The sequence below is a fragment of the Lasiodiplodia theobromae genome (genome assembly GCF_012971845.1).
Source record: "Lasiodiplodia theobromae strain AM2As chromosome Unknown scaffold_15, whole genome shotgun sequence".
Lineage (NCBI taxonomy): Eukaryota > Fungi > Ascomycota > Dothideomycetes > Botryosphaeriales > Botryosphaeriaceae > Lasiodiplodia > Lasiodiplodia theobromae.
Genome location: NW_023336355.1, coordinates 703,843 through 727,967, shown reverse-complemented (window position 1 = coordinate 727,967; position 24,125 = coordinate 703,843). Strand labels below are relative to the sequence as shown.

The 24,125-nt window shown below is 55.8% G+C and overlaps 8 protein-coding genes across 8 annotated transcripts; 2 read left to right on the top strand and 6 right to left on the bottom strand.

The window, feature by feature from the left end:
• Positions 1–19: 19 nt before the first annotated feature.
• Positions 20–1,660, bottom strand: LTHEOB_5572 (uncharacterized protein; the record flags this gene model as incomplete). Its single annotated transcript, XM_035514732.1, has 5 exons — positions 20–253; positions 306–1,161; positions 1,220–1,467; positions 1,516–1,586; positions 1,639–1,660. The coding sequence occupies 5 exons, from the start codon at positions 1,658–1,660 to the stop codon at positions 20–22; spliced, it is 1,431 nt and encodes a 476-aa protein (XP_035373862.1).
• Positions 1,661–3,525: 1,865 nt separating this feature from the next.
• LTHEOB_5571 (Integral membrane protein) lies at positions 3,526–5,391 on the bottom strand (the record flags this gene model as incomplete). The annotated part of the gene is made up of 7 exons (XM_035514731.1): positions 3,526–4,228; positions 4,294–4,383; positions 4,436–4,842; positions 4,896–4,990; positions 5,074–5,110; positions 5,237–5,254; positions 5,305–5,391. 7 exons carry the CDS (start codon positions 5,389–5,391, stop codon positions 3,526–3,528), a joined length of 1,437 nt encoding a protein of 478 aa, XP_035373861.1.
• Positions 5,392–8,915: 3,524 nt separating this feature from the next.
• LTHEOB_5570 (DNA replication factor c subunit) lies at positions 8,916–10,261 on the bottom strand (the record flags this gene model as incomplete). The annotated part of the gene is made up of 4 exons (XM_035514730.1): positions 8,916–9,723; positions 9,785–9,936; positions 9,987–10,074; positions 10,131–10,261. The coding sequence occupies 4 exons, from the start codon at positions 10,259–10,261 to the stop codon at positions 8,916–8,918; spliced, it is 1,179 nt and encodes a 392-aa protein (XP_035373860.1).
• A 257-nt stretch (positions 10,262–10,518) lies between these two features.
• LTHEOB_5569 (Arp2 3 complex subunit protein) lies at positions 10,519–11,468 on the top strand (the record flags this gene model as incomplete). Its single annotated transcript, XM_035514728.1, has 4 exons — positions 10,519–10,524; positions 10,576–10,621; positions 10,786–11,060; positions 11,223–11,468. The coding sequence occupies 4 exons, from the start codon at positions 10,519–10,521 to the stop codon at positions 11,466–11,468; spliced, it is 573 nt and encodes a 190-aa protein (XP_035373859.1).
• A 395-nt stretch (positions 11,469–11,863) lies between these two features.
• On the bottom strand, positions 11,864–14,359 carry LTHEOB_5568 (Meiosis-specific serine threonine-protein kinase Mek1; the record flags this gene model as incomplete). Its single annotated transcript, XM_035514727.1, has 7 exons — positions 11,864–12,355; positions 12,623–13,049; positions 13,141–13,443; positions 13,493–13,539; positions 13,589–13,646; positions 13,931–14,210; positions 14,260–14,359. 7 exons carry the CDS (start codon positions 14,357–14,359, stop codon positions 11,864–11,866), a joined length of 1,707 nt encoding a protein of 568 aa, XP_035373858.1.
• A 1,165-nt stretch (positions 14,360–15,524) lies between these two features.
• LTHEOB_5567 (Alpha beta hydrolase fold protein) lies at positions 15,525–16,706 on the bottom strand (the record flags this gene model as incomplete). Its single annotated transcript, XM_035514726.1, has 4 exons — positions 15,525–16,019; positions 16,070–16,253; positions 16,304–16,515; positions 16,581–16,706. The coding sequence occupies 4 exons, from the start codon at positions 16,704–16,706 to the stop codon at positions 15,525–15,527; spliced, it is 1,017 nt and encodes a 338-aa protein (XP_035373857.1).
• Positions 16,707–17,657: 951 nt separating this feature from the next.
• Positions 17,658–21,083, top strand: LTHEOB_5566 (ATPAse P-type H+ transporting proton pump; the record flags this gene model as incomplete). The annotated part of the gene is made up of 4 exons (XM_035514725.1): positions 17,658–17,908; positions 17,961–18,087; positions 18,208–18,302; positions 18,356–21,083. 4 exons carry the CDS (start codon positions 17,658–17,660, stop codon positions 21,081–21,083), a joined length of 3,201 nt encoding a protein of 1,066 aa, XP_035373856.1.
• Positions 21,084–21,388: 305 nt separating this feature from the next.
• Positions 21,389–23,756, bottom strand: LTHEOB_5565 (Initiator tRNA phosphoribosyl transferase; the record flags this gene model as incomplete). The annotated part of the gene is made up of 4 exons (XM_035514724.1): positions 21,389–22,179; positions 22,267–23,232; positions 23,333–23,367; positions 23,428–23,756. The coding sequence occupies 4 exons, from the start codon at positions 23,754–23,756 to the stop codon at positions 21,389–21,391; spliced, it is 2,121 nt and encodes a 706-aa protein (XP_035373855.1).
• Between the last annotated feature and the right edge of the window lie 369 nt (positions 23,757–24,125).

The window sequence follows — 24,125 nt, the reverse complement described above, 5'->3', positions numbered from 1 at the left end:
CTCGCTCACAAACCCGTGATCAAGCCTTGCCGTCGGAAAACTGCACAACGGCCCACTTGCCACTCCATGCCCACTTGCGGCATCCACTATCTCCGCCACCGTTCTCCGTCTGTCTCAGCTCCTCGTCCTTACCCTGGGGCAGGCCGACAACCACATCGGCCTTGCACGTCCTGAGCGCAAGAACACGGACGCCAGACTTGGGACCGAGAGGACCGATGGCCTCGACGAAGGGGGTGGTAGGGTCCCAGTTAGCCTGTGCTTTTAATCAGTATCATGGCGATCAAATAGGGGAGGTGGGTACATACATCACCGGTCAGCTTCCTGTAGTTGAGGTCACCCTTGAAGATGACGAGCTCACTCTCCTTCAGATCCTCGTACAGGCTGGGTGCGGTCTTGGGGAGACGCCAGTAGCTGCCACCTTCGGTCCAGAAGCGGTTGGGGCGGATGGTGAGCTGGCCCTCGGCGTGGAATCCGCCCCACCTCTGGAAAAGGAATTCCAGCTCCTCGACCTCCTTCTGTGACAGCGGCTGCGGCGTACGCTCGGCGTGCTTGTCGTCGTCCGTCTGAGTTGTGTAAAAGGCCTGCGGATTTGCCAGGGCGTTGAGGAGGGCGCCAAAGTCCTGGGGCAGGACATCCGACACGAACCACGGCATCGACTTGGGGTGGAGGACGACATTGGTCGCGAGGCCTGCCGAGAGCAGGTAGCCTGCCAGAATGAGGTCGACGAAGAGCTCGAAACCGGCATTGTCCAACACGATATCCACCCTGCGATCCTTCTTTCCAGCCTTCTTGGCGTCAAGGAGCACCTTGTAGGCAGCCTCGAGGTCGTTGACCACGATATTCTTTTCCGACGCCTTGCGCGCCTCGGAGCCCTGCAGCTTCTGAATGTCCTCGTATGTCAGAGAAGTCAGAAGCGACAGATCCGTGGCATTGCCCCATAGACAGATCTCGCACATTTCCATGAACAGGATCTTGTCGGCCTCCTCCTTGTCCTCCTGCGATTGCGCCTTGCCAGACTCGAGCTGGGTGATGAGATCCTTGTACCGGGCGGCGAGTTCGAGGACGGCGGGGCGCGATGAGCGGAAAGTATCCATCTTCTGACGGGCGAAGATGTCATAGCTCTTCCAATTTTGAGAGAGGGTGAAGGCGGTGTTGATGCGCCTATCTGTGTAGGTCAACAAGACTGTTGCCGACAAAATCGAGCGACGAGCAGAATTACCTGTAGAGGTAGCACTCGGCAAAGAGCCAAGGCACGTTGTACCAGGTCGGGTTCCCCAGAGCCTCAAGCTCCTTGTTGTAGCCTGCTACGTCGGCCTCGCCATCGTCGGGGAGCGGAGTGAGTTGACGGTTGTGCTGCAGCTCGTACTTGAGCTTCGCGAGAGTCTCGACGATCTGCTTTCCCTCGTTCGCGGTTTCGGAGTCGGTGGCGGCGAGCGCGGCGCGGTGCACATCATCGATACCTCCAGTCTGGCCGGGTCAGTAGTGCGAGGCTAAGGTGAGCGGGTGAGGGCTCACGATGATGACGGGCCACCGGTCCTTTGCGGACGTGTAGGCGAACGACGTCTTGTCGCTGGTGTTGTACGGCGCTGGGTAGCGAGGTCAGCATTGGCCAGCAGCGCATACCGGTAGGCTACTTACGCGTCTTGGTGTCGTACTCCATGTTGGTGGTTGATGTGTCGGCGAGCTTTCGACATGGCGGGGCAATTGTTTGGGCCCCTCCAAGGCGGTGGCGGTTAGATTCCCCGATTTAGAACATTTCCCGATTAGGCAATACTTCCAATCCCGCACCACTTCCGACCCTCGCCACACCGACCGCTCGGCGCTTCTCACTACTTTACCCAACAGCAGAATGAACTTACTGTGCACTGTAGACAATGAAGTGAAGCTTCCATGGATGAAGGTTTTTCCTTTTCTAAGATTCCACTTTTCACCAGCCTGGTATACGTCATTAGTTAAACCAACCATTAATAGTCTGGAAAACTGCTCACTGTCTGATCGACGGCGACATCCCCGGGGACTGCGAGCAAAAAAGTCGGACGCAATCGGGTTCTTCTAGTGTGTTTCAACCGGCAAACCGGCACAGCTCCTCAAGTCCGATGCCGTTCAGAAGCCCGGCTCAGGAGATCTCTAGCACAATTATTGTGAGCCTTTGTGCATTATACGTGGGCCTGAGACCCTTGCCCGCTGTAATCACCTTTCAAAACGTCTTGCTCAGCAAGGCCACTGGGCCTCCACTTTTACACGTATTCACGTATTCTATTTCACATGGAAAATGGGCAAAAAAGAAGGTATAACCCTGGAATTTAACCAGGAATTAATGGATCCGCCGGGAATCGAACCCGGGACCACTCCCATTTAGGTCTCAAATGCCCTTAATTAACCTGGAAGGTGTCAAGGGTTTTTCGATGCTAAGGGAGTATTATACCACTAAACCACAGACCCGATGCGAACATCTGTTTTGTTGCTGCTTTGATGAAAAGCAATGGCACAACTTGGCTTATAACCATAAACCTCAGGGCTCAGAAATAACCCTTAAGATGACATGGGCCGCAGGGACACGGGACCCTGTTGTGACTCAACCACGTACTTTCCAGCCTTTCTGTTCAGTAAATATGTTATTAAGTACTTACAAAATACGCTGGAATACCTCACAGGGCTTTTATGGTGCGTCTTATAATGTTTCTTCATGGATTGAGTTTGAATCATCACTTCAAGTTTTCAGCTGCAATTATGGCTTGAGTACTTTACGCAGTAGCATTCTTGCAAGAATACAAGTTCCTCTATACAATGTATGCGATTCTATCATACAAAATTGTCTGGATATTCTCCGAAATGTCTTGAGCATACGTGCCCGTAGAATTGCACACGGCAGTACAATTAAGGATATCCGCTGCAAGACAAATTATAATTTGCATTTGACGAAGTATGGGAGATTCCATGATATTCGCCTCTCTTCGTTTGTTGTTTGCTGTTTGTTAGTTACTGGCGCGTATATATTTATGAAACAAAAAAAAAAGGCAAACACGACGCCGTACTGATTTCAGGACGTGCTAATAGCCATTGATATAGTCTGACAATATTCTACGCCGCCTCACAGATAGCTTATGGATCATTCTGCGCATTCATCAGCATTCAACTGCAACTTACGGCAGCCTCTCTATTCGTAGACAATCACTTCTTTTTCATACATCTTGGATGAACAGCTCTGGTAAAGTGGCACTTTCAGAAAGCCGAGACCCAGTCTCAGCTCGCATGCCATGTCTCATGTATTACCGTACTCATGACGTCTAAACGCCGTATTACCGCCATTGCCGTTTTTTCCCATCCAGAAGCTGCGTGCAGAATCCTCCCTTCCGCGCAGCCGGCCTGTCTTCCCTCCTCTTAAAAAAAAAGAAAATAACAGAGTGGTATCAAAAGAACGTATCAGCAAACCCCACGAAAAAGGAAAGTTGGCCTCCTCCTCCTGCTTTTTTCAAAAAAAAAAAACCGTCACTCCAAAACATTAATGAACCACCTCTCGTCTTCTTACTTCCCCTTCCCCCTCCCTCTCAAATCTTCCAACGCCACCGGCTCCGGCTCAAACCACGCAGTGGCCTGATTGCCAGTAACCCTCTCGTCCCAAGTCCCCATATACACCTCCCGCTCCAAACTGCTCTTGGCGCCGCCGCCGCGCGACGACTCCCCACCCGGCTCACCGGCAAACAAATCGCCGACCACGAGCTCCGCGACCGTCGGATCGCCGTAATACAACCTGTGCCTCTCGCCATCGTACGGCAGCGCTTCCGTGTAGTGGTTTTCGCGGCGGTACTGGCTGTTACTAGCACTGCTATCCTTCCTCTTCGACCCCTTCGACCCGCGATCGACGCCTCCCGCCGTGAAGACCTCGTCCCAGAAGCCGATCGTTAAGCGGCGGTTACTGGCGTCCGAGTTGCTGCGCTGGCGCGTGGCGACGATGGCGGAGCCGTTCTTGGCCATGCTCGCGGCGTCGTCGTCGTCGTCGGTGGTCTCGGTCGTGTTGCGGCGCTGCGGGTAGGGCGATGGCGAAGGGCCGGTGAGGGAGGCGTTCGAGAACTGGTACGGCGCTTTGCGTGGCTCGGAGCGCACGATGACTTCTTGCATGACTTTGATGCCGGAACCGCCGATGTGCGCGAGGTAGGGCCAGAAGATGGGCATTGAGGCGGTGAGGATGGCCAGGTTGACTTCGAGGACTGACATGAGGATGATGGGTCTGAGGTGCGGTGCGGTTAGTTTGGGGGGAAGGAGGTTATGAGGGTGTGGACAACGGGAACGTACGGTGCGTACCACGGCGGGTCGATGGTAGGATGGGTGCCGGCACGATTCTTAATGACGAACCAGAGGCGGAGGGAGGCTGTGGTGACGACACTTTTTGGTATCGGTTAGTATCGTTCTTCTTATGTTCCAGTAGAGAACTTACAGTGACCCGGCACTGAAGAGCCCGATCAAACCGAACTTTGCCCTCTTTCCGACTCTCGTCTTGTACAAGAGCGGTATAGGAGTGATCAGGATGATGGTGTCCAGGAACATGTTGGAAGCAGTTTGGCTGGCGTAGGCCGTATATGCGTTCCTCGGATGAAAGTCGCCAAACATGATACATTTACCCTCCTTCATCAAATTCCAAGACTTATCCACTGGAGTGCATGCGAAGATGATGAGAAACAGGTAGGTGACCCCCCAAGTTGTGACGATGGCGATAAGACCAAGGAGGATGCGAAACATAGTCGGGTGAGTGTTTCTCGGGAATATGCGGAGGTACTGTAACAGTAGGGACAGTTTGATGGAACTTGTTGCGCCAGCGTAGGAAACGTTGGTAAGGTAAAACCACTATTTGATGTGAGCTACTAGGCCGAGTTGGTGGTCATTGTTATGGTACATACCATAAGATAACGTGAGTAGGTTTCGTAATTCGAAGTACCATCCGGATTCTCGGTGATTATAGTCCATTCATGGAGACCCAACCCGTTGGGAATCTCTGCATAATGTTAGAGGCCAGTTCCAGAGGGTCGAGTCAAGCATTGATGCGACGACATGGAAAGGGGATGGCCATGGACTTACCATTATTTAATGTTATAGCTCCAAAAAGGGCCCAGCACTACGTGTGTTAGTTCGAGGCTAGTATTACAGAATCCAGGAGACATACTGCCGCTAGGCTGACGAAAAAATCATCCCAACCGAGAGCGTGTACTAGCTTCCAGCGCGTCCACAATCTTAAACTCACGGCTACCCACGATACAAGCTGGGGAGGTCAGTTGGTGTGATGCAGGCTCAGGGAGGCAGGACTTGTACCATGCAGGTGAGAGACGAGGCGCGGATTGTTATTCCGCGATTCACGACGGGAACATAGTAGTCAATCGGATTCAGAGCGGGCGCCATGGCTTCCCGCGGGTGTGTAGGGGCTTTAGTCGCATGCTATGATGCGAGGGTTGGCTGGGTGCAGCGAAGGTGTACTCGTAAAAGGGAAGTGGGCTGGAATGAATGGATAAATCCGACGGCATCGGGGCTCTGTGTGGGGGAGGTTTCAAGAAGTGAGCGGCCCGGGCTCCACACTTCCAGGTTTGGGGGCCCGGTCATGCTTATGAGGGACGAAGATGGTGTTCTTGCCGAAGGCAGGTAACGCTCAGGCGGGCCGGGTCATGACTAGCGGCTGATCCGTCCGCTAGCTCGCCGGGGGAGGAAGATTCAGGAGTGGCGCCGTCGCCGCGGGCTGCCACAACGAAGGTAGCACGCACTGCAGAGGGGGCCAGAGCCTGGGTGTTCCCGGCGACGCCCATGTGGCCGAGCCGCGTCAAGCGGGTCTCGCGCAACACTGCCGACTCGGGGGCGTTATCGCGAGCAGGTATGGAAGAGAGTCATGCACATGGTTCGAGATCGGCAAGAATTCGGCGGAATGGTGCCTGGGGCCACAAAGTTACAGGCGGCAGCCATCTGCCATCCTCACACAGCCGTGGCGACAACAACGTTTGCGCCTCTCGACGCCGCGACGATCCAGCGCATCCGCGCATTTCCTCTCCTCCGGCCGCCGCGTCACGTCGTCGGGGTGCAGAGGTTCGGGCGCAGTGCGCGACCCGCCGGGCTGCAGGCGAATGCCGGAGGTGCCTCCTGGACGGTGGGCCCTCGCGACCATGGGAGGCCGTGATGCAGGAACCGCGAGGGCCGGCAGCGTTTGCCGGTATATACGACCGCTTGGTTCGGTGATCTCAGCCTGCAGCGCTGCGATCTACCCGTTGGGCGACGGACCAATGACACGGCGCGTGTTGGCATCCAGCTCACATGTCTGCACTGCTACCCCAGACTCCAAGGTGGCGGGCAGCAGGCCGACGCCGCGGGCAGCGCCAGCAGTCAGCCGCGCACCACAGTCACCACCAATCGACTCGACCTGGGCGGGCCCCCTGGACTCTAGCGTACCACCCGCCCAGCAACTTCGAACGTCTTGCCAGAGTCTCCACTTGCTTAATCTGGGGAAAGAGGGTTGGATAGGCTTTGGTGCAGTTACCCGCACGCACTCAGTGCGGAGACGCGCTGCTTAGCTGCATGCCCAAGACCCGCACCACCCGGAACCTCTCCTACACGCCGTGACGACGCCGTGCATCAGCCTCCGACTCGCGGAGGGCCCGCTGCGAATTTCCCGGCTTCCTTATGATGAAATAAAGTGTGGATCTCCTTGCCGGGCCACCCAGTAGCGCCCCGTCCGCCGCTCCAGCCATCGAACCTGTTTCTAAGTATTCTTCGGCGCGTGGTTCCTGCATTGCACATGGCCGTCTTCAAGCTGATCTCCCGCGCCCATGGAAGATGAACCACGCAGCCTCACTGAACGACTGCCGATCAGAGCCCAGCCCAGCCCAGCCCAGCCTGGTCGCCGCCTGTATCCCTTATCATCTCACCCGCCATCTTTCCAGCGTCATCGGTGCAACAGCGAGAAACCGGCCGTTGCCGTTGACGCGTGCTCTGCTGTCGAACCACGAGTCACATTTCCCAGACGTTGAGTGTCAGGAGCCGCGCATGCAATAGGCCCCCAGCTGCAGAATGTCGCCTTTGCTCTCTTTTTCGGTTGATACCGGCCGATCTCTAAGGGAGTATTAACTCTCCGTGACTAGCCTTGCCCTTGCGCTCACACTTTCTCCGGACCTATGTCCGCCTCAGGTATTGATGTGAGCCTGTCTAACAAAAGCCCCGGATCTGCCTGCCTCTCGCTCTATCTGATTAAACCTGTCAACAAATCTCAAGGACCCTGACACCGCGCTTTTTCCGCATCCCTTCTCCTGTCCATCTCCCGGCTGCAATTCCTCATGTAGCCCAGTGCTTACGCCATTGATTCAGTACACCTCTTGAAACTGCTGTTACTGGCACCGCCACGTTATGACTCTCTTGCTTCCCGTCAGCCAAGCGTCTATCCTCAAAATTGCCAGCTAGCAGACTCGTAATTCACCTCCCGACGCTCAATCAATATGCAGCCTTACCTTGCAGCTCCCTTTTTTTTGTATTCCGACCATCCGCCGGACCGCACTGATCATCCTCATCCGCATGCATACGCACGCAAATGCACCTACGCATCTCGTTAAACCTATCTAGATACAAAAGAACTCCACTATCGCACTCACTACTGCCTTTAGGCCTAGCTCGCCAAACTTCATTGACAAGCCACTCATTTTGTAGAGAGAGAAGGACCCTCAGAATACGATACGTACGCGTTGTTGTTGTCGTCGCTTGGGCACGCTTGCAGCGATCAATTTGACTTTGCAGCTCGCTGAAAAGCTTGGATTGGCTTTTTGATGAGCATCTAAGCAAACTCCGTGGCGTTATTCCGCGGCGAATTCAAATTGTCCGACGGCGTTTATGCTACAAGATCACCAGAGAACCAACACCTTAAGTCTGATGTTCGCGTCTGAGTGGAGAGCGACGATGAAACTTTGATCCAATGAAACATTCCACTAAAAAATTAATCCGTCAAGCAACAAGCGCCAATTCTGCACATGCTTTCTCATTATCGAATTAAGATTGCCGATGCGCCTCTTTGGCGACTTTGAGATACACGAGGAAAAAAAAGAAAAGAATGTGGGCCATAGCTTCTGTAGACGTAATGAAGACGGGCTGTGGATGCGAGGGAACATCAAATCAATTGACCAATAGGAAATTCCTACACCTTTGAGCTATGAGAAAAAGCAGTGATATCTAAATAAAATTGATACGCCTTCTCTGAGGAAGAGGCGTTGTCGCCTCAAAGACTAAATAAAGTCTTGACCAAATGTGTCACAAGCAGAAACACTTTTTTGTTAGAAAAAAAAATTGCGAGCTTTTCCACAACAATGACGCGTCGTTCAAGTATGATAATATTTTAGTCACTGTAATCTTATGTATATTCAAGGCTCTCCATGCTATCTCCATATTCCGATGATTGTATTCTTAGGGTATTACTCTACGGCTTCGCGCTTATGCCAATCCGCCTTCCCGGCTTAGCAGAAAGGCATTGGCGTCGCAATTCACGCGCTCTATCGTATTGAAGGGGAGTGCTTAACGGATGAAGAAGATGAAACAATGTTTTCGATGTAGCGTTTTGCTGAAATGTTGTTGAGATGGTTGGCTTATGCCCTGATTATGTGGAACGAACCATGTCCACCTTTCCATACCAACGAATAGTGACCAAACTTGTACCAAAGACGTGTGTAAAGCATCCGATTAATCTGTTATCGGCATTAAATGTCTTTCTGTATCTCAACTATCAGCCGTTGACCTGGCTGCACCCGCCATCGCTCTATCCCCACTCTTCTCAGTAAAAGAAAAAAGTTCGTTCCTGCCATCAACAGCCATTGATTCGTTCCTCCAACGCCGATAACACCCATCATGCAAATGATATTTTTTTTCTTCCTCCCGCCAACCCAGGCCAGTAAACTGGCATTCCCTTATTTCGCCTTCACACCAGCCAATTCCGCCCCATTCCTCACAACACCAACCATCCCACCTGTCTGCACCACCTCACTTCCACCACCACTCAGCCTGTACTCGACCTCGCTCAAGCCCTCCATCCAGGTCACGCGCGTCTGCGGCGGGACGTCGAGCTTGATCAACTCCTCGGACAGCGCGGAAAGTATATCCGCGAGCGCTAGACCCTTAGCAGCCTTGAGGCGCTGGATATCCTGGAGGCAGGAGCGGACATTGCTAGTCTCGAGCAGGGTACGCAGGACGAACCTGACGTCCTCGGGGTGGGGCGCAGCGATGCAATCGTAGATGGTCGTCTCGGTGATAGTCTCGCGTTCGGCATCGTTCGCCTCCTTCTGGCCGGGTTTCTTGAGCGGGGTGCTGCTCGCGTGGCAGGCCTGCAGGACGTTGAGCGCGCGGCGCATGTCGCCCTTGCTGAGGCGCACGAGGCTGTCGGTCGCGTCGGGCGTGATGCGCACGTCTTCCTTGTCGATGACCTCGTCGACCAGCCGCCGGATGTCGGCCTCGCGCAGCGGGCTGAAGCGGAAGCGCGTGCAGCGCGACAGCAGCGCCGGCGACAGCTTGTGCGTGTAGTTGGCGATGATACAGAAGCGCGTGTTGGCCGTGTACTTTTCCATGATCCGTCGCAGCGCCATCTGCGCCGTCGCCGTCATCGCGTCCGCCTCGTCCAGGATGATCAGCTTGAAGCCCGCGAGGGACGGTGAGCCCGACGCGGCTGTAGGTGCCGACGAGAAGATTTGCTTCGTGCTGCTGAAGGTCTTGATTTGCTCGCTGTAGGAAAGAATTGAGCGTGAGTAAGGCTACTGGAGCAGCAAGGAGGTGCAAGTCTTACCGCACGACGTCAATGCCTCTGTCATCACTGGCGTTGAGCTCCAGGACCATCTGCCGCATGTTCTTTTTGCCATAGATTCGCCTTGCCAGCGCGAGAACTGTAGACGTTTTACCCGTACCAGGAGGACCGTAGAGAAGCAGGTGTGGTAGCCTCTAAACATTCGTTATTAGAGAGCTTTCAATGTTTTGTCGTAGGCACGTACGTTGGAGTCAACGAATTTGTTAATGGTCGCAAGAATGTCCTGGTGGCCGGACACATCGTCAAGGGTATCGGGGCGGTATTTCTCGACCCTGCATGATCTGTTAGCTACATGATCTGCATGAGGCCCGAGTGAGCTTCTACACACCAGGGAAGGGTGTCCTCGGCCTCAACAGGCAGATTCGCGGCACTGCGCTTGCCTTTCGCAGCCATGTTGGATGCGCTGAACTCGATGGCGGGCGCATCGACGTCCATTTCGTCGCCTTCAAAGTCCGACATGGTGGGCGACAGCGTTGAGTGCGAAGAAGAGGACCGCGAAGCTAAGAGTCGACGTGAGAATGTGGCGGAGAGAACGAGACGCGTGAGGAGCGGAAGACGCGCCTGCGGAGCGCGTAAAGTGATGCAAACACGGCAAACGTTCAGCCTTGCGGCCGGTCGGGCACAGAGCAGGGCAGACCCGCATCATCATAGGACAGCGCCCGCCCCCCCAGAGATTCCCCCGTAACCCAAGCTCCAAACATCCCACCACCGCCAAAATGCCCGTACGTCGACGCAATCCTGCTGTTCGAACGCTGTGCTAATGTCCCTGACAGGCCTACCACTCCGTCTTCCTCGATGAGCCCAACCAGCACATAATAGGTACCCGCTCCCGCCGCAGCCCCCGCCAGCTCCCCGCAGGCACCACCACGGAGCCGCAACTCGCACAACCTCCAACACCACTCAATGCCGCTCCCGACGCCACCATAGCACACATGTCCGGCACCAACCGTCCGCTTACACAAATGTTTCCTTTCTCGCTGCAGGCAACTTCGCGCTGCTGCCGCTGCGCACCCGCACGCGCGGCCCGGCGCTGCAGCTGCCCCCTCTGCCCGCCGACGTGACGGAGCTGACGGTCGAGGCGTCGCACGAGTCGTACGACCCCGTCGACGAGATCCTCGCCCTCTTCCGCGCCAACACCTTCTTCCGCAACTTTGAGATCAAGGGCCCCGCCGACCGCGTCCTCATCTATGGCATCCTCTTCGTCAGCCAGGCCCTGAGCGTCATCAAGCCGAGCATGAGCAAAAGGGACGCCGAGAAGGTGCGTTGACCCAATATACACACATCTGCACAACCCCGGAGGGATGAAACAAGGAATATCATTGGCGGAATGGGCAGGTGAAACGGGGCAGAGAATGATTGCGGTGTGGAGGTTGGTCGTGATGGGACGGATGCTAACGCTGCTTCGGCGTGATACTTGCAGGCCCTGATGAACCTCGCTCTTGACACCAACTTCGCCATCCCCGGCGATGCCAGCTTCCCGCTCAACCAGGCCTTCGAGGCCCCCGCCAACCGCAATGACGCCGAGACCCTTCGCCAGTACCTCGCACAGATGCGTCAGGAGCTTGCCGTGAGGTTGCTGAACCGTGTGTATGCCGAGGACCAGGCGGCGCCGAGCAAGTACTGGCTCAGCTTCATCAAGAGGAAGTTCATGAACAAGTCGTTGTAAATGGCGTATGAGTGATCGTGGAGCGATGAATGTTGGGGGGATTCGCTGAGGCAAGCGTAGGACTGCAGAAGATGTGGTGATAGAAAATAGCGCTGGTGTCACGTCCAATATCTTGTGCTGCATGCACAACGAGAGCATAATCAAATGAGCGTCTGATTTAGATGTCTAAGCAAAACATTATCCGTGACCTTAACAGCTCCTAGCAATCAGATATGCCCATTTCCATGCAAACATTTCCCGTGAACCCATTACTTACAGCAAGTATAGCTACTCGTAGAGTATCATAATGTCGAAATGAAACAAGTATGACGTTGCACTGACTTTCAGTGCTGGCTAATGACCTTCATATTCTGATTCAGCACTGATTTGAATCAGATGTCGCAATTCTGAACCAGTCAGCCAGTACGCAGCCTCTTCGCTATCGGCTGCTTGAACTCCGCTGTTACGGCGGCCTCCCAGAAGTTAGCGTCATCCACGTCTTGGTCGAAATCAAATGAAGGCTGCCTTTTGCCTGATGACGGCATGGCATATTGCTGGTGTGAGTGTGAATCTTCACCCATGTCCCGATCAAAGTCAAAGGATGGCTGCCTTGTCCCATGCCAATCGGTATCCACCTCGTCTTGCTGGTCAGATAGCGAGAGGTGTGTTAGTCTGCGTTGCATATTCTCTTCGTCAGAAGCACCTGGCATTGCAGAGTTGAGTGAATCCCTTTGCTGGGGGCTGTTAGCGTCGTAGAGGATATTCTGTTTTTCTTTCTGGTGGTTCTGGGTCATGAGCTGGGTGGGAATCAATTGCTGCTGGCCATGGTTTTCTTGGTCAAGGTGTTTTGCGCTATTTGAATCTTGCTGAACGAGAACGTCTGCAGCAGGCTTGTTCTCCGCTAAAAACTGTTGAGTCGCATGAGTAGCTTCATTTTGCACCGTGTGTGACTCTTCTTCAGTTGGGGTATCTCCCCAAGACTCTGGCGGTCTGGGGATTTCTGATTCTTCGCCCAAATCTGTTGATGAAGGCTTTGCCGAACTCGCGCCAGGGCAGATCACCTCCTCATCTATGATTGGCATCATTGGTGATTGGCCTGATAATAGATCCACCATAGAGAGTGGACGGCGTTCAGGTAAAGTTGGCGGCGGAAAGAACTGAGAGGTGTTAAGTACCATCTTTGGACGAGATGTGGGGATGTGCTCGATGATCTTGAAAATCTGTCTTCGAGGCTCCCAGTCTTTGGTGACGTGCTGATACACCGCTTGAAGTTCATCAGCATATGCTTGACTTGAGAACCATTCATGTTGCAGCGCCTGTTTCGCATCGAGCCGGTCATTCTCGTCCAACACAACTGTTCGACGGATGAAATCTTTCGCTCGGCGGCCGACTTTTTGCCAGACAGGATCATTCTCCAGGATGTCAAGATTGCATTTGCTGCTCAACACCTTGACAGCAGTTCCCTGGTCTTCGGCATCGTTGTCATGGAAGATCGGTTTACCACTTAAAAGTAGTCCAGCAACGCAGCCGACAGACCAGACGTCTACTGCCTTAGAATACCCCGAACTGCCGGAAACTTTCGGATTTCGCCTGAAGATTTCCCTAAAGACAATCAGTAATGCAGAACACAGAAGGTCTGCGGGGGAAAAAAAAAAAGGGAGCCTGCTGTGGCCAATGACAGCGATGCACCTACGGAGCGTTGAATCCTAGCGTTCCCGCCATAGTCACCATCCTTTGGGCAGCGTTATCTTCAGGCAAGTAGCGCGACTGACCAAAATCGGTGATGACAACACGACACGCAGTCTTTGTTGATGTCAGCAAGATATTGTCTGGCTTAATGTCCCTGTGAACGATGCCGTTTTCGTGTAGATAATCGACGCCTTTGAGGATCTGGTATACTATCACGGCGGCCTCAATGGTTGGCACGCCGAAATCATACCTGTTTGTTACGAATGAGAATAGATCGCCGCCCGGGATGAGCTCTTGAAAGATGTAGCTGAACAATTTTAGTGAAGCTTAGATGGGTTGCAAACGGATCGACCTACAGGCCCGCATCGCTATGGTAGACTTTCTCCAGCTTGATGATGTTCGGCTACCATACGTTAGGAACTGTGCACTGCAGAATACTCACGTACACTTACGTGGTCGAGGTCTCTTAAAACCTCAAACTCGCGTGCCAGTCTTTCCATGTCTCTCCCACTTTGATGCAGAAAATTCAAGTCGATGAGTTTACAAGCAAGCTGGCGTTGCGTCTTCCGGTGAATGGCTACATGGACTGCACCATGGCCGCCTTCTCCAATCAGGCGAGACTTGACTTGGTATCGACGGGAAATAACCTAAAACAGTAAGATATTCGTCTGCTCACAGGACTTCACATGCAGCTTGCCTTCATGTCCATTTGCACCTCAGGTGGGAAAGCACGATCTTTGCCCTTGTGCTCTCCGTCCACACGATAACGAAGGAACATCATGGGAGCAACCCACAATTCGTCATCGTCTTCGAGAAGAGTAGTTTGGGCGTGAGGGCGCATCATGACAGTATCAAGCGTCTGGGTTCTCTTGAGGTAAGTGCCATTCGTTGAGATGTCCTTGGCGTAGACAAGTGGTTGAATTCCCCACTGTCCATCATTATCGAAGAGAATGCAGTGAAATTTGAGGTGACGTTTGGACATTGTTGGGGGTGCATCATATTTCGACTCCAGTGAATCTCTTCCAAAATAAAACTCCTCATTGGAGTGGATTGGTATCCTCAACTTCGAACCCTCTACATGGCGAGTCAGGCGGAAGCTCCGGAGCACATGTGCAGCACTGACCTGAGTCTCTCCCATCGTACTCGTTCGCCGCATGCCGAAGATCGAGGAAAGCGACCGGGGGGCCAGCATGACCCGTTCGAGGTTCGGAGGATTCCACCATCTTCCCCGCACGTTAGCCCCTCACGACGGTTGCGATTTCCCGCCTCAGCCTGGGCGAACGGTTCGAAGACGGACGGGTGACGCGTTGCGAGTGGCAGCAAATGGTCGACGCGGCTTGGCGTGTGTCACTGGCCGCAGCTGTCACGAGGACGAGGGCCTAGCTCTCTGACTAATCCGCGCTAACCCTACAGGGGCTAGGCTCGCTTAAGCAACACACAAGAACACTGCGGGCAGCTTCAGACCATCTTCTTTCCACACCAACGAACCTCATCTCGACAACCAGGTATGTGTGAAATTTTGCCCGTTTGTGCCGCTCAATGGCCTCAAGAAGGCGGCAGCACCTCTCTGCTGCCTTCGACGAGCTCATTGCAGCGAGCGCACCGCCACGAGGATCACGCGGCTGACTTTTCTCAGTTCATCTAGTTATCAAGATGAGAGCGAAGTGGAGGAAGAAGCGTGTTCGCCGCCTCAAGCGCAAGAGGAGAAAGGTTAGGGCCAGAAGGTATGTTGTCGCCCAGAGCGCAAGCGCAACCCCGCCTCGACTTCCGATCGCTTACAATTTCTCAGCAAATAAACGACTCGCCTTCTCGAACACTGTCACCCCGCAACCTACCATGACAACAACCTTACGAATCAACGGCAACTCCTGACACGGCTCGCAATCGACTTTACCAACTCAGCTCTCGGAGCATTACGTCATTCCGTCGGCAACGAAGGCACGGCAGCATCGGGTGCGGAGCGTGGGCCGATCGCGAATTTCAATCTCGAATTGTCGCATTGTGGGAAGATGGGGCAACTGGTCGAAATTCCTTCGAGGATACCGAGCGTTTGCATTACCACATTCAGGCAGGCATTTTCTAACACCGGCACCCTCTGGGGCCTTTGAAACCGTCTAGCCTTAGTCGATTAGGCACAATGCAAGTCCTGGTCAACGATGAGATTATACATGCTGCATGTGAAAACGGAACCTTATTTGTCACGCCAACATGGAGATCATCCTACTCCATAATTGGCCCTCTTTCAGTTCCAAGAGTGATCCAGTGCGCAAAATTGACTTGACGGCCTTCATCCCACGGCTCGCCAGGTCTCATTCCGCTCTGACATGCAGTCACCCAGGTCCATGTTCAAAATTTTTACGCCGTGAATGGGTATCAACGCACAATCGCTTAGGCCATTTTCTCCAAAATGAACTGTTGCGTCATTTCCATCGCTGGACCAGCGTGCTCGCACACGGACGGCGGGAATAAGGCAAAGGCGTGGGGCGCCCCGGTGAAGATCTTGGTGATTCCCTCGCTCCCGGTGCATCTCCACTTGATGGCCATCATCAGGGTGTCGTCCAGAAGAGGGTCTTGGGTCCCGCACGTGAACAGCGCGGGCGGTAGTGCAGCCCTTCCGAACTGATACAGATCCTCGTAGAATGGCGAAACGGCAGGGTCACGACGCTGCTCCTGCGTTTTGTCGGGCAAGTATGCATCCGCAAAGTGCGCCATGTCGCTCTGATCCAGGACCAATGTGCCGTGTGTCTTGAAGTTCTTTGCTTGCGGCAGATTATGGGACAGGTCATAGACGCCATAATGCAGAATTAGACCACGCAGAGAGAAATTAGCTTGCATCTTGAGAAGATGAAGTGCTGTCACGACGCTAAGGTTGGCACCAGCCGACTGTCGTAAAATGTCAGCTAAAGCGCGTCAGGTCGAAGGTCGTGGCTTACGTCTCCACTGATAAACATCAACGGAGCACCGTAGTTGGGCCTCGCCTTTTTGATAAGCCATTCGGCAGCATCAATACAATCATTGGGCCCGGCAGGGTGGGGATGTTCAGGCGCCAGCCGGTAACCGATGCTAACGACAGCAAGCTGGCAACCGTCGGCAAGCGACTTGATATACGTGTCTGCACTGGACTTGTTCAGCGAGAGGAGCTCAATCGGCACACGGCGGAAGCGTACTATTTCTCGGAGCACAGCACAAAACCACCACCGTGGATGTGCATGAGAACGCCTCTCACGCTGCCGCTTGCGGGCTTGAACATGCGGCACGGAATGTTGCGGCCGGCATCGCGGGAGGGGATCGTGAAGTCGACGCCGGAATCGATGACGATAGGTCTGGGCAAAGTGGTCTCCCCATTCCAGCGCATCTGACGGAACTTCTCTGCCCCAACCTGCACGCAGAACTCAGCCTGCGGTTCTGTAGCGCCGTGCTACCTGTGAGACACGACAGCCTTACCTCGTGCCACTTCGGAATGCTTAGCTGCGTTTCGATGAGCCTATCGTTCAGTGCAGCGGTTGCTTCGCTGATTCTGGACTCGTCGAACTTGGCGTCGTCGAGGACGAGATCACTGATGAGAGCCATGTTGAACGCATTCTCCAGACGAAGAGGCAGACATTACGAGAATGGGGTTCTAGCTGACGACGCTCCTTCATGCGGCTGCTTTGGGGCATCCGCGTGATACAGATACGGCATGCTGATTGCTGGCCATGGTGGGGGAAGGCGCCAGGGGCCTCGGAAAAAGCGGCCGAAAACGCGGGGCGGGAGGATGGTGCATCCGCGGTCCAGAGCAGCTGCAGCTCCGTCACTCGTCCACTGCAACCAGCAGCTCCTGAACACAACGCACACGCGCACTGATACCGGCAGCATGCTCAGCATTCCCCGAAATCACAGCAGGGCGCAGCGAGCAGGTGGAGACCTGTTCCTTGTTATCGACTAAGCCAAGAGCGCTGCGCATCCTTGGCTTTCCACATTACGCATTTGATCACGAGACTCGTCATCTCCAAGAACCAATTGTACATGTTCCTCGCCTCTCAACAATGGCGCTCGCCCAGGCCGCCTCCAATCAGGCGTCCTGGGGGCCCATGGCAGCCTCACGATGTATCTCGCATGCCGCGCTCCCATTGGCCGCTTCCTCGTCCTCATGAACGCACGCAAGTACCTGTACCTCTGTCGCCTGCAGGCTCCGCGCTCAGCCAAGAGTCCAAGCGCAGCGGAACATGCCCAGCCACAGTAGTCCCGCGGTCGAGTTAGAACTAAAGCGTTTCCGGCTGCCCCTTTGGTGGAGCGCTGTGCGGCGGGAGTTCTGCTGACGCCGGCAGCTCGCCATGATGAGGCGACTAAGCCGAGCCACAAGCCAAGGATGCATCACTGGGCCTGCCACGGCAGGTCTGGGCTATTTAACGTCCACCCGCAACCCCGCAGCCTGGGTCTACGTCCTTTTTGGATACCGTCCTTTGTGACAACCTTCTTTGTTCGCCACTGTTCATTCACACGCTTCCCCGGGACCCCTCAGACCGCACCTCAGCCTAGTGAATGGGGATAGAAGACACCACCCTTGATGTCGAGGAGACGACTGAACCTCCTATACGTGGCCCCGTAGAGGAACGTATAAGCAAAGGCACTGCATTCCCTGCCGAGAAGGACGGCGGCTCAGCCGGCACCACCCTGACCTCTGCGCCCTCGACCGACCTCTCCACAGACGACGGCAAAGAAGGCTGCGGCTTCAAGGACGCTCATACCGTACCCGCGGCCACTGTTGCCCGGGTACTAGGCGTTGATCCCCAGTAAGCCCACCTCCTTCGCATGCCCGTCGTACCGGTGGCTAACAGCTCTCAGAAATGGACTCTCTCGTGCCGAAGCCGCGTCTCGCCTCGAGCGAGATGGGCTTAACAAGGTTGAGGGAGCTAAAGGGCTTTCCTTGTGGAAAATCCTGCTGAGACAGGTGTCGAACAGTCTGACCCTAGTATGTAGACCAGTGACGTTCGCCATCAACAACGGGTGGCGAATGTCACGCATTGATGACTTCGTCGAAAGACGACACTCAGATGCTTGTGCCTCGTTCCTGCGTCACTGACCCAACTAGGTTCTTGTGATTGTCATGGCTCTTAGCTTCGGAATCGATGACTACATCGAAGGCGGAGTCATAACGGCCGTCATTCTGCTCAACATCGTCGTCGGGTGAGACTCGCCGGCTTTTCTCGTGTAGGGGATTTGCTGACGTGCTGGGACAGATTCGTACAAGACTACCACGCAGAGAAGGCTATCATGTCGTTGTACGCGCTATCCGCGCCCGTATCCAAGGTAATGCGAGGCGGTGCAATCGAGCATGTCAAGGCCGAAACTGTAGTCGTTGGTGACATTGTCCACCTCAACGTCGGAGACATCGTTCCCGCGGACTTGAGGCTGATTGACGGTATCAACGTATCCACCGATGAGGCTCTCTTAACTGGAGAGTCACTCCCCGTGAACAAGACCCCCCATAAGATTTTCGAGAACTCCGACATCCCCGTCGGAGATCGTACCAACATGGCGTACTCGGCGACCACAATGTCTCAGGGAAGAGCCACTGGCATTGTCGTGGCAACCGGCGTCAACACTGAAGTGGGACAAATTGCCGAGATGCTGCGCAGCCGTGGCCAAGTGACGGAAGGATCCAACATCATCATTCGCTCTTGGAACCGCTTCAAAAACGGCTTCAAGGTCGTGTTGGGTCTGGAAGGAACCCCGCTGCAGATTAAGCTGAGTAAATTCGCCCTGCTCCTCTTCGCTCTGGCCATCCTCCTCGCGGTCATTGTCTTTTCCGCGGCCAAATGGGATGTCCAAGGCGAAGTTCTCATCTACGGCATCTGCGTGGGAGTTGCGGTCATTCCGGAATCTCTCATCGCGGTGCTCACCATCACGATCGCGGTCGGCACCAAAGCCATGGCCAAGGGCCATGTCATTGTCAGGAAACTCTCCGCTCTCGAGGCCGTCGGAGGAGTGACCAACATCTGCTCCGACAAGACGGGAACCCTGACCCAGGGCAAGATGATTGCCCGCAAGGCATGGATCCCGGCCCTGGGAACAATGACGATCCACGATACTACCAATCCATTCGACCCCTCAAGTGGGTTTATCAAGATGAATGACTGTGACATCGATCTTGAAGAATACACCGAATCCCCCCACCTGGAGACTTTCCTGAAGGCCATCGCCCTGTGCAACCTCTCCTCCGTTTACAAGTCTACTGCGGACGACGCGTCTGTCAGCACTGCTTCGGAGGCTGGATGGATCAGCGTCGGCGAACCTACCGAGATTGCCCTCCAGGTTCTCGCAATGCGCTTCAATTCGGGCAAGCCCACTCTGATGGAAGACGGGAACTTGGAACTACTGGCCGAATTCCCCTTCGACTCGAACTTCAAGCGCATGGCCATCATCTACAAGGACAAGACTGCAGCCTCTGCCCACGCCTACATGAAAGGTGCGGTCGAGGTCATGCTCCCGGTCCTCCTGAGCTCCGATTCGGAAAAGCAGCAGATCATTTCCATGGCTGAGGAAATGGCCGGCAATGGTCTTCGCGTCCTCTGCGTCGGTCACAAGCTGGTGCCGAATGACGACTCGCAGCAACTCACCGATCGCGCTGCGGCCGAATCGAACATCGAGTTCGTCGGTCTGGTCGGCCTGTACGATCCGCCGCGTCTGGAAACAGCCGGGGCGGTACGTCGGTGCCAGATGGCCGGCATCACGGTGCATATGCTTACGGGTGATCACATCAAGACGGCTACGGCTATTGCGCACGAGGTAGGCATCTTGAGTGGTGCCGCGCCGAACGCAAACTCGGGGTCTGCCATCATGCCCGCTTCCGAGTTCGACAAACTCTCAGACGACGAAATCGATGCCATCGAGACGCTGCCCCTGGTGCTGGCCCGGTGCAGTCCCAAGACGAAAGTCCGCATGGTGCAAGCCATGCACCGCCGGAAAGCGTTCTGCGTCATGACGGGCGATGGTGTCAACGACGCACCCGCCCTGCGCATCTCCTCCGTCGGCGTCGCCATGGGATTGAACGGTAGCGATGTCGCAAAGGAGGCGGCGGATATGGTACTGACGGACGACAATTTCGCGTCCATCGTCAAGGCCGTCGAAGAGGGGCGGCGGCTGTTCGACAACATCCAGAAATTCCTCCTGCACCTCCTCATCTCCAACATCTCGCAGGTCATCCTGCTGCTCATCGGCCTCGCCTTCAAGGACCACGACGGCAACTCGGTCTTCCCGCTGTCGCCGCTCGAGATCCTGTGGGTCAACCTCATCACGTCGTCGTTCCTCGCGCTGGGGCTGGGCGTCGAGGAGGCGCAGCCCGACATCATGCTGCGCCCGCCGCACGACCTGCGCGTCGGCGTCTTCACGCCCGAGCTCATCATCGACAAGTTCATCTACGGCACCTTCATGGGCTCGCTGTGCATCGCCGCCTTCACGTCCGTGGCCTTCGGCGAGGGCGCCGGCGCGCTGGGCACCGACTGCAACGAAGGCTGGAACGGCTCGTGCGACACCGTCTTCCGCGCGCGCGCCACCACCTACGCCACGCTGTCGTTCCTGCTGCTCGTCACGGCGTGGGAGGTCAAGCACTTCAGCCGCAGCCTGTTCAACCTCTACCCCCACGTCCAGGGTGGCCCGCCAAAGGCGCTGTCCGTTTTTGGGGCTGTCTGGCGCAACCGCTTCCTCTTCTGGGCCGTCGTCGCCGGCTTCGTCATCACTTTCCCTGTCGTTTATATCCCTGTCATCAACCGCATCGTCTTCAAGCACGAGGCCATCACTTGGGAGTGGGGCATCGTCGTCGCTTGCGTCGTCGTGTACCTGGCTGCTGTGGAGAGCTGGAAGGCGATTAAGCGGAGGTTCGGCTTGGGCAGCGGCAAGTATCGCTTGCTGACGGTCGAAGATGCGGAGATGAGGGCTGGGTTGGCGCCCGTGGTGGAGAAAGTTTGATTGTCGCCACTTCTCTGCGGGTGAGGCACACGCCTGTATTGCGCAGGGAAGAATGGCTGATGTGACGGTGGGAAGTTGGAGCTAAATTGATGTGATAGGCATGGTACAAGTCCTGATGATGGAACGAGACACTCTTTCTCCTGGTGGTCGTGGGAGTTGTGGTTTCAGGCGTCTTCAGCACCCGTCCGCTCATTACCCTCATGATTTATGACCAACATCTACATAGCACGCTCTTTTGATAATCGCCTGCAACCTAGGCAGTATACGTATACAAATCGAACATTCTCCATGTTCTCACCTTTGGTTCAGCGCGTGTACCTCGTCTCACTGATATAATCCTTCTTCGGGCCCTTGACAACGTACGTCACGACCATCCCCTGCTCACCACCACCCCCAAACACAAACTCTGCATCATACATATCCCGCCCACACGGATGCCTCCCCTTCGCCCTGAGCTTCTTGCCGCCTCCTTCGCCACCTTGGAACTCCATATCCAAGAACAAGTAATCCACGCTCTCCCCATCCTCCTTGACGAACCAGATCGAGATCCCCTCCTCTTGCTCCCCCTCTTCTTCCTTCCCCGCCTCTTTCTTCTCCCTTCGTCCTTCTCGATACCTCCACACGTACCGCCGCCGCGCGGCCACCTCCAGCCCCGTCTCGGTCCGCAGCACGCCTTCTTCCGCGTACAGGCACTCGGCCGCGTAGCCGGCGGCCGTCGGCGCGCGCGGCGCGAAGGTCGCCGTGCCGGCGAAGCTGCCTGACGGCGTGCCGCCGCTACTGGGGGGTAGGTGCGAGGTCAGGGTGCGGGCGAGGGTCCAGGGATTCGCGGTGGTGGTGGTGAGGGAGGCGAAGGTTTTGGAGAGGGGGGTGGTCATTGGGGTGGTTGAGGAGGGAGTGGCTGAGGAGGGGGGAGCAGGAGGAACAGGAGGAGGATGAGGAGCAGGAAACTTTTCGCGCGGGGAGAAGAGGAAGGCGTTGACGGATTGCAGGGTCGCGCGCGAGGGGCTGGCGGCCGGGTAGGCGGTCATGATCCAGCTGAGGCGCTGGCGGATGAAGTCTTTTGTGATGGCGTCGTTGGGGTTGGCGAGGCGTTGACCTGTGGTGGGATCGACGTCAGCCAGCTGTGATATCCAATCATGGCTGCAGGGCACAGCAGCAGCAGGTCTGGTGTACTACTACTCACCTTCTTCGTCCGCGTACAAGCACAGCACGGCTAGCGCCACGCCGACAGACAGGTCCTTCCCAGTTTGACAGCAGACAGCCAGTTTCCGCGCGCCGCCTTCCGGCACGCGCCTTAGCACGAACTCCTCAATCTTCGCGATCTCGTTCCGCAGGTCCCGACTCCCCAGCTTACCCGTCCCGCACTTGAGGTGGAGGTACCTGCCCTTCAACCCCTTCACCAGCGCCTCGTCCGGCGGCGCATCGCCGCACTCCACCACAGCATCGAACTGCTGCCCCGCGTCCGCCCTCCCCTTCAACGCACCCGCCGCGCAAACCCACACCCACCCCGCCGGCGCCAGCTGCACCGCATCAACACTACCACCGGCGCTAGCCCCAGCAAAAGAAAAGGAAGCTTCCTTCACCAACTCCGCAATCAACTCCGGTAGTTCCGCCTCCGACGCCCGCAACAGCTCGTCGCGGCGCTCCCCCCAAAACAGCGGCGCCGTCAGCCCGCGCGCCCAGCCCTCGCTGTCGTCGCCCGCGCCCTGCACGTAGCCACCCTCGCTCACTTCGCCGCCCGGCACGCGCCGGCTGGCCGTGCAGAGGATGACGGGGTGGAAGTCCGGGAAGGACGGTATCACTCCTGCTCCCTCACCCCCGGCTCCTCCCTCAGTCCCCTCGGTCCCCTCGGTTCCCTCGGCGGCTCCTTCGTCGTCGCCGGGCAACGGCGAGTCCCGCGTCACCCACAGCGGCCGCAGCGGCTTCTTGAGCTGCGCGCGCAGCCGGTCGAGGGGGAGGTTGAGGGCGCGGGCGGCGGCGAGGAAGGTGGGGAGGCGGGAGGTGATTTGAGCGCGTTCGGAGGCGGAGACGGTGGTTGGGGGGAGGTGGATGGGGATGGGGTCTGAGGGGGTTGAGGTGGAGGGGAAGAGGAGGGCGTTCCAGATGGCGCACCAGATGGGGACGGTTTTGGAGAGGGCGTCGGGCATTCCTTTTAGATCCGGGTTAGAAACGAGACGAGAAGAATGGTAGAGTGGTATGAGAGGAAAGAGAAGAAAAACGAGAGAAACACTTTGGATGAATATACATACTTTTACCTCGTCTTGTAGAGTCGACAATTATGCATCTACCGCGCCATCAGCTCTTGATCTCCAGGGATACGATAATTCCCACTCCGCTCACCTACCCGTCATTCGCGCCCACAACTTCCAGCACCTGGATGTTCAGTCGCCTCAGGCTGAAGGACCACTCGCCGGTGTGGCCGTCGGTGCTCTTGAAATAGGCGCTCGCGGCCTTGCGCTCCAGCGGGATGTACCAGCTGCCGCACCGCTCGTTGGCCACCAGCGGCCGCCGGTACGCGTCGGCCACGGCGCACACGAACTCGGCATCCTCGGAGATGGACCGCAGCCGGTTGGAGATGGACAGCGTCGCCCGCTTGAGCGAAGAGAGCGTCGTCGAGAAATCCGTCGACAGCTCCGGGAAGATGATATCCGACGTCTGGATCGGCCGCGACATCCCGCTCGCCGCTCTCTGATGGCCTCTCGCTTGGTTGGACTGCTTAGCTTGTGCTTTCGTTTGTTGAGCAGGTGTTGTTGGTGCGCGATCGCGTTATCGATAGGCAAGAAAGTGGTTGGGTTGGGTCCGTGCGCGTGGTGTTGAAAATCTGGTCCTCCCTTCTTCCGTTCCGTTCTTAACCTCGATTTTCACTCATAGCGGTTCAAGCACAGCCTCAATCGCAATACGTTCACCTGAGATCTAACAGCAAACCTGTCGTCTCCGATCATGGCAACTGCTATCCAGGCTCTTTGAGCCCACCCTATGGCGCAAGCCAGAATGATAAGCATCAGTTGCAAACGCTGATGATACCTAACGGTAGCTGCCGAA